Below are 9,304 nucleotides of genomic sequence, written 5' to 3' on the forward strand. Positions count from 1 at the left end.
GGGAGATATAATTTTCCTTCCTTTGCTTCCTTTCTCTTGCATTTGTTAAGCTGGCCATATTATTACTGGGGATGGTAAGTTCCAGTAGACAAATATATCTACCATCAATGATCACAATGTCAGGTCTAGCTGTTGTGACTATAATATTTAATGGGATGGTGGCTGGAGGGGTATCTGAAGCTCTGAGATTATTAAGATCGGCAAATATCGTAACTGACTCATCTAGGTTATCCCTCAACAGATTGTATAATCTTTTAAGAACAGTATCATGTCTCCAAGTATAGCGACCTTGTAATAAACTAGTAGGGCAACAGCTCAGGATATGATTTACAGTGCATTGTGGAGCATTACAAAGACCACAAGATGAGTCAGTGCGGTATTTCCAACGACACAAGGTCATTGGGGTTGGTAAGCAGTCAATACCTGCACGAATAATGAACGATAGTTGTCCAGCTGGAAGAGCAGTAATTACTCTAGACCAAACCTTTGAGTCAGACTCTAGTGGAATAATATCAAGTAGTTTATTTTGGACAGTTAGAGACTCTAGACTTGAATTCCACTCAAATATATGAGAAGTGCGTAATTGTTTAAGTAGTAGTCTTAACTCACTCAATTTATTGGGAGGATTGCTTGTGGAAATAATTTCAGCTACTTTAGGTGGGACATTCTCACTTTCCAAGAATTTCGGATCGGAGATAAGAGTGGATAGTGACTTGATATTGTGATCATGAGAGAGAGATGGTAGAGATAAGAAGCGGAGTTTCGACTTTTCTAGTAAATGGGGTAAATATGGTATGTTTAAAATCTCAGGGTGAAAGAGGACAGCTAAAGTGGCACATCTAGGAATTTTAAGCCACTTTTTTAGTAGAGAGGTAGCCCGACGTTGGATCTTCTTAGTCACACCAGCAGAGATTTTATCAACAGAGAGGTGAAATTGAATTGCGGGGGCCAAGTAGGATTTGTAAATCCAAGCCTTGTATTCCCCTCTAATAGGACGCGAATCTATAGCACACAAAGCGTCATAAAGTTTCTTTGTGATTTTCTTTGTGGCAGCTCTTTTAGATAGAGTAGGTGTTAGTCCGATGGTTTCCCCAAGAAATTTAGTAGGACCCGAGGAGATATTACGAGTTTTACCATCATTGAGGTTGAAGACAGTGTGGGGGAGAGGTTTTTCGCCATCAAAACAGTAAGAGACACATTTGTCTGGTCGAAACTCCAAGCCAAGTTCTCTACAGGCATTGTCTACTTCCTTCAGAGCACTCTGATGGTCTACTTTACTCTTAGAAATTAGAGTAAGGTCATCAGCATAAGCTTTGACCCGTTGTGGAGTTGAAGGAGTAAATTTGGGTAACTTGGAGTCTTGTCTGACTCTCTTTAGTTGATAGGTTGGAGGTGATACATCAAAAGGGAGAAAGGCTTTGCCATTCTTCCTAGTATGTTCCCATCTTGCTTTCCTTAGGTCTAGAACCTCAGTTGCACCATCTCTATAACTCAGCAGAGCCTTTCCATCTGATTCATACTCAATCACTTGACAATGGTACCAGCCTGACGGCTCTAGAGAATCGGGTTCGTTCCATTCTACATAAACATATGATCCAACACAAGGTAGGCCAATAGAGTTAGTAATAGGCAGTTTCATCTGAAATCCACAGGTAGAGAGTGAATTAGAGAGGGAGACAATTGGTTGGAAACAGAGTAGAAACAAAAGTGGAGAGAGAGTATCTCCTTGAAATACTTTACGCATAGGCGGCTGCAGGGTCGGGCATTTAGGGGCAATGCCCGACCAAAAATTCTGACCGGAAGTGTGACATCACCATAATTAATAGTTATTCTATGGTTAATTAATAGTTAATAACAGTTATTGCAATTATAATTTCAATTTTTTATGAAAATCTTATAATTATGAATGCATAAATGGCAGGCTGATAACAAGGTGATAACAAGGTGATGAAGAGAGACTAAATAAAGGAGGAGGTGGTAAGACTTTGGTGCCAATCACAGTGGGCCACCACAGCAACACTAGAAAGCATAATCATTTCATTATTTAGTGCTATTTCAGTGTTCTTTTCTTGTCAGTTGCAATGTCTAAAAGCCTGGACTAGCTTCACTATGTCCTTTGTGAACAAGCCTGCTAAAAAGGAACAACAGTTTACAAAGTGAACCTAGTAAGTACAGTATAGAAGTCAATAATACAGATTATCTCAATAATTCTTACTTTAGGTCAGTCTCTTGCTGAATCAGTTGATGATCATGAGTCTCAGTCTACTCTTGTGGTTGATACAGCTACAGTTTTTACAGCTACAGTTGATGTACAGTCAATTGTTGCTCATTCTCCACCACCCTATTCTTCTACTTCCTCTACTAATACTACTACTAGTACTATTACCACTACAGAAGTCAGTGTTGGAGCTACACCACCCACTACTTTATTACAATAACCTTCGCTACCAAAAAATTGCGCTAAAAAGGGTGCGTAAAAGAGGGTGTGGCCAAAATCGCGGCGCACTTTGCGCACCCAACCCATTTCCTGTGCCACACCCAGCCCGACTAGTAGTCAAATCCTGCAGCCGCCTATGACTCCACATGTAATATTGAATGAGTTAGTCTGCCAATGTCTGGTGGAAACAGATCCGGAAAGTTTGGAATATAGATCTGAGACATAAGAAACAATGGTGTTAGGAACACCTACCAGCGACAGCATATCTGAGATCAATTGATGATGAATTGACCCAAAAGCATTTCTCAGATCGGCAAAGGTCATGAATAGAGGCAGATGGTGTTCTTTGGCATTAAAAAGGATGGAGTTGAGCGATAGTATATGTTCCATGACTCCATCTACATCACTAAGAAAGCCTTTCTGGAGGGTGGAGTCAAGATAACCAATTTCTAATAAATAGGTTTCCAGCCTTTTAGCTATGATCCTGTGTAAAAGTTTCCCGATTGTTGATGTGAGTGCTATGGGGCGAAAATTCTCAGGGGAATCATTGTTGTCTTTCTTATGAAAGAGTAGAATTTTGCCACTACACCAAATTTGTGGGGCAAAAGGGGATGATATAATGATTTTAGAGAATAGTGTAGCTAGGAAGAGATGAGTGCATGGTAAATTTTTAAGATGATAGTAAGAGATACCATCAGGACCGGGGGAGGAGCTGTTAGAGCATTTAGACAAAACACGTCTAATAATACCTGGTGTAATTGGTGATAAATCAAACTCCACATCTTCTCCATTGTCAGAACCAACTGAAACAAGATTGCTCACCCAGGTCGGTAGACCAACATAGGCGGGACCATTGTTGACACTAAACACAGTTTTAAAATACTCCAGACACACTGACTCAGAGAAAGATGGTTCTAATTTCGATTTGGAGCAACATACCGATTTGGAAAATTTCCATGGATTCTGATGGAAGGCCCTCTCTTGTTTAATAGCAGATCTGTGATCAGAAGACTTTCGGGCAGCAAGGAGAACCTTATTATGGGCTCTCACAGCATCAAGGAATACAGCTGGGTTGGTTTTAAAGTGTTTCCGTGATTCATTTTTCTTTTATGTTAATACTGAGGCGAGTTTGTCAATGGAACGGGGCCGATGGATGCCTCTTTTAGGGTGGGGTACAGTAATTGTTGTTAAAGTAGATGATAGGATACTAGTGAATTCCTCACCAGCTTCCAGCACACCAATATGACCAGAAGAAAGAGAAGACAGAAGGGGGGGATAGGTAAGAGCGAAGATGAGCATCAATAGAGAACCAATCTTGAGCCAGGCAGTCATCAGGAGCCGCAAATCGCGAGTGGTCTGTAACACCATGTGACAACGCCATTTTGACTTTTTTTTTTTTTTTTCATTTCTGGAAATGGTAACTTACTATTTAAAACTTTTACCCCAACTATCAAACACTTTTCTCCTTTGTATATTTTGTTACAGAAGGGGAAGTGGGCTAAGGAACAAGAAACAGCCGTTACTAAGGTAAAGAAGCAGGTGGTGTCTCCTGTACTACTAGTAGCTTTTGATCCAGAGAAGGAGCTACTGCTACAGTGTGATGCTTCCCCATATGGCATAGGAGCAGTCTTAGCCCATAATGACCTTCAAGATTTAGAATGCCCTATTGCATACTGTTCCCACTCTAGTTTAGCTCTAGCAGAAAAGCGTTAGTCACAGATTGATAAAGAGGCATTGGCTCTGGTCATTGGGGTAAAGAAATTTCACAGTTATCTCAATGGTCGACATTTTACACTCATATCAGATCACGAACTGCTTCAACATATTTTAGGAAAGGGGTACCTCAAATTGCATCAGCCTGACTACAGAGATGATCCTTACTTCTGGGTGCATGTGATTACTCAATAAAACACAAGCCAGGGCATGAGAACTTGGTTGCTGATGCTTTAAGTAGCCTCCCACTGCCTCAGTTTCCAAAAAAAATACCTACACCTAGGGAGACTATATTTCTGGTGGAGAGTCTACAGGACACACCTGTTAGGACTGGTCAAATTGCCTGCTGGACAACTTAGGATCCTAGAGTAGAGGTAGACACCAGACTGGACAAAGCAGACCCAGGGCTATTACCTTACAAACAAAGGCAGAATGAGCTGAGTGTCTCTGGGGGGTGTGTATTATGGGGTGGCACCGTAGTAGTATCTCTTGTAGGGAGAAAGAAAGATATGGAAATGCTACACAAGGGACATATTTGAATGTCCAGGATGAAATATAAAGCCCGTAGCTACTTGTGGTGGCCAAAGATGGATGCAGACATTGAACAATTTGTCAAGAACTTCCCACAGTGCGAACTTGCTAGTCACAGTCCTACATTAGCACAGTGTCTGTTGTGGGATTACCCACAGAAACAAAGGAGATGCCTTCAGGTAGATTATCTGGCCCTTTATGGGAAAGATGTTCTTTCTGATTGTAGGTGCTTATTCACAGTGGCTGGATGTGGCTATTGTTAATTCTGCTAACACTAACACCACTGTAGAGAAACTAAGGGCAGTTTTTGCAACACAGTGCTTACCTAGTACAGTCGTGACAGGCAATGGGGCTGTTTTTACTAGTAAAGAGTTTGAAACCTTTCTACACCATAATGGAATTCAACCTATACTAAGTGCCCCGTACCACCCATCTTCCACTGGCCAGCTGGAACGAACTGTTCAATTATTCAAGGAGGGAATAAAGCGAGCCCGATCTGGAGACTAAAGTTAGCAGGTTCCTGTTTCATTACAGAACCACCCCTCACTCCACTACTGGCTCCACCCCAGCAACATTGCTCATGGGTTGGAAACTCTGCACCCACCTAGACATGATGCATCCTGACTTAAGTTCTTGAGTTCAGGAAAAGCAGCGTAAATAATAAGCTAATCATGAGCGAAGGACCGAGGGTTAACTGTGGGAGAATCTGCCTATGTCCGGGATTTACCAATGGGATTGTCATGGATTTTAGGAGTGGTTACTGAAGGTTGAGGACCTTGCACATATATGGTGAGATTGAATACAGGACGGTTGTCCCATGACATATAGATCATGTGAGGCACCGAGATGTGAGCATCACAGAACCAGACTCTATGATAAGGGACACAAACCCACAGCAGGATGAATCCATAGAAGACGGTGGGTTTCATAAAACGGGGATCAGAATCACCACGACAACCAACTCAACCGTGGAGATCATCGAGGAACAGAAGGCTCCCTAATTGTTTAACGCCATATATTTTGTCATAAGAGACGGGGGGGAGAGGTGTAGTATCCAACAATTATAATGAATAACTAACTCACATAAGTCAGACACACACACATACACAAACACCCTTGCATTACAATTATGATGGTTATCAAAAATTAATTGTTATATGATGATTGGTCTGGGCTTTTTGCAAGTTCTGTCCGTTGTTTGGATTTTTGAAGACACTTGCTTAATTTACGGGAAATAGAGAATCTCTCAGCATAACTACAGATGTAAGCGGCGTTAGAAGATGAAACACTGAATGGATACACATTAATTGTACATCCATTTAATATGACAAGACCTCATCAGGGCACTAATGGCTCCATAGAATGATGACCTTTAGAAAAGGTTTGCCAATCAATGAAATTTTTGTAGCCTTCTTTGCATAATTGGTTATCCTGCAGAGGTTTTCCAATCAATGAATTATCTGACAGCCGTCTTCGTATAATCGGTATTCCTGCACCAGTCCATCAAAAAATTATATTTGTTTTTTTATCAAAATAATATTAAAAATTTTTGATTGAAGTGTGGGTGGCTTAAAGCATTGTTGTGGGTAGGTTAAAGCATTGTGGGTGGTTTAGATCACTGCTGTGGTCTTGCTGGGTTATACTGCATGTGGTACCTTTTATGTGCGTCATCACTAGGATACTGTAAACGTGAAATATTTCATGGCATTTATTATTTAATTTCTTCATTTTTTACGTATTTTTAATTTAACAATGTGATTGACAAAGTAAAATTTAAACCTTATGCAACATATATACTGTATAAAGTAAAGAGCCACGTGGAATACATAGCATGGTAGATGAACTCACACAGTCTAGTTGCATTCAAGGATTTCATGTTTATGGGAAATTTGGACCCTCGTTATTGGAGAAGTCTGAACATGTGAAAGACAGCCATAAAACATGGTAGACAAATATGCAGTGAGTGTCATTAAAGGGATAGAAACTCTAAAGCATCCTCCAAAAAAAATTTTGAAATTTTTTCATTAGTTATTTGTCATGGAGAAATGGTTAGCTGTGAAGTTACTGGCACAAGAAGGTGTTCAATTGATTTAATTCAAGGTCTAGAGATTCCCTGTTAACTTGAAATACAGAGTAAAGAAAAAGACTTGTGAAACGAGTGATGAAAGTCGATAGTAGTGATAATTGAAATTATAATTTATTTATGTAATAATTGCTAATTTTTGCTCAAATTTTGTATAAACTTTAAGGTACAACGGGCTGAACGCACAATTTAGATTTCGGAACACAAATTGTTTTCTTTACACTTTTTCTACAATATATTATTTTTTCAATTTTTTTCTCAATAGTGAGATGCAATAAACTTTACTAAACTTTGTAAAATGGATGAAAACTTAGTTAAGAATTCTTGAACATGATGAGAATACTTTAATTTTTAGTAGTATCATTGTGTTTATAATATTATTTTCTATTGACGTATGTTGCATCATTTGACAAAAGTTTTTTAAGTTTTGCAAAATGGGCTGCAATCTCTCATGAAGTTTTGTTGACTTTCAAACATCAGTGTATCACAAAAGCATTTACTGCATACAAACTTGATTGAGTGTTTGCTTTCATTATGCCACGATTACAAGCTTTAGAGCTTCGTAGAGCCTGCATTCACCAGATGAAACAGCTAAATAAACTATAGTCAGGAAATACATACTGGTGGCCATTTTTATTAATGGTTTGACTAATATGACGTCATAACTTAACCCCACCTTGCAATTAATTATTCCTGCCAGTTTCATAATATACAGAGGTATCCAGAAATGACACAAGATCAAAGATGGCGTATAAAGTATGAAAATTTATGCAGGAATTTCTTTTAATATTTCAAGTTAAATGATCTATAACTTCTAAACAGTGCATAGTAAAAATTTAAAAATAGCACAAGTTGTACAACTTTTTCTTTACTATAAAATGGCAGCAATTACAAAAATATTAAAATTTCATCCAAAAGTACCTTAAGTAAACAATAATGTCAAATTCTATAATGCAACTTCACACTCAGGTCATATAATAAATCATCCTCTTTTTCACTGTAAGCTTTATTGTTGTTGTCTACTTCATAATATGCATCTTCATTGGTTGAGTTCTCATCTTCACTGCTAACATCAATAACTACTGGCTCACCAGCTTCATTATATGGAGTTACTCCGCTTGCAACAAATCCATTAACAAAACATGAAAAATTAAAAAAACAAGGTTAAATAGGATTCCAAACGACCAACAAAAATACGAAATGAAAATCCTACTTGTGACGCAAATTCTAATCTACATTGTACTGTCAAATGTTACTATGAAAGAATTACGGATCACCTTGCAATGTAGAGTAGAATTTGCATCACAAGTAGGATTTTCATTTTGCATTCATGTTGGTTCGGAATCTTACGTAATCTTGTTCTCTTAAATTTTTGTTTTTGTTTGTGTTGATTTTTTTATAATATTTATAATATTTCTTTAGTTGCCATTGAATGCTTGACGATTTTACATAAATAATAATTTTCTCTATTATTATTGGACTCGCCATGCTTGCGTAGGCGGGTACTATGCAGTTGGGTTGTCATTCTGTCACAAAAATGTCTGTTAATTCCTGGTCAATATCTTTTTTACTGAGCTCTCCTGAGTGATAATTCTTTTAAAGCTTTAAGAAAAAGGTGATTTATTTTGCTTCGTTGTATTTTAGTAGCAATCCATGGTAGCAAAGCCTAAATATTTTCAAGAATAGACCACTTTCCCTAGCCCAATCTTTGTGTTTGACTACTTGGAAAAAATTAGCATTAATAGGTAGAGAAAAGTACCTAGATTAAAAATTATGTGGGAACTTTCTTATCTCTGTTGTTTGTGAGTTACAGCTGCTCAAAGTTTGTGACTTAGCCTCTTTGAAAATTTTTCAGGCCACACTGGGGAAAGCAGGAGCAACCAAACTCTCAGTCTCCTAAATATCTAGGCAACAGTTTTGCGCCAAATTTCTCTTTAAAACAGCTTCAGGTGCTAAAATAAATTTCAGCTTTTCTTCTTTGTCCTAGCCACGTGCCATGTTCATCAGATCAGCTCAGCTGAGTGCTGACCACACCTATAATTTATTTTATGGATTAGTGCAGTAATTGCATCGGTGCAGTTTACTCAAAATCAATTATCCTTTTCTCAAATATCAAGTTGCTGATATATAATATCACCAGTGGCGGAGCTAAACCTGGGCCCACACGGGCCAAGGCCAGGCATCAAAGCTCTGTAATGAGATTCATTAGATGCAATGTAGCAATTCCTTCCCTAAAGTTTAGACAAAGCCAACCACAAGCCTCACCAGAGTACTAACAAGGGTATACAGATGCATATAAGTAATTAGCAAGTACTTTTCAAGTATAATACCCAAAGAAAAAGTTAGAAAGTGGACACACCCACATCCGGGCCCGGGCATCAGTTTAGTTCCAGCTCCGCCACTGAATGTCACCATGGGGGCGTACAAGTAACACATTATCACTCAGGTGAATCTCAGCAGGCGAGTTCACGCACCATAGGTGCTTCATCATTATCATTGTTATGACTTGACATCATTTATGAGAGACAGCACTGAATAGA

The 9,304-nt window shown here is 38.7% G+C and overlaps 1 protein-coding gene and 1 long non-coding RNA gene across 2 annotated transcripts; one reads left to right on the forward strand and one right to left on the reverse strand.

The window, feature by feature from the left end:
• Positions 1 to 102: 102 nt before the first annotated feature.
• Positions 103 to 1,744, reverse strand: LOC109581820 (uncharacterized; the record flags this gene model as incomplete). The annotated part of the gene is made up of 1 exon (XM_019996232.1): positions 103 to 1,744. A coding segment is annotated over exon 1 (1,642 nt), but the record flags the coding sequence as incomplete, so codon positions are not given.
• A 332-nt stretch (positions 1,745 to 2,076) lies between these two features.
• Positions 2,077 to 2,424, forward strand: LOC109581821 (uncharacterized). The gene is made up of 2 exons (XR_002184792.1): positions 2,077 to 2,165; positions 2,221 to 2,424. It is a non-coding gene; the product is annotated as an uncharacterized LOC109581821 (long non-coding RNA).
• The last annotated feature ends 6,880 nt before the right edge of the window (positions 2,425 to 9,304 follow it).

This window comes from Amphimedon queenslandica, unplaced genomic scaffold (genome assembly GCF_000090795.2).
Source record: "Amphimedon queenslandica unplaced genomic scaffold, v1.1 AMPQUscaffold_13417, whole genome shotgun sequence".
NCBI classification, from domain to species: domain Eukaryota; kingdom Metazoa; phylum Porifera; class Demospongiae; order Haplosclerida; family Niphatidae; genus Amphimedon; species Amphimedon queenslandica.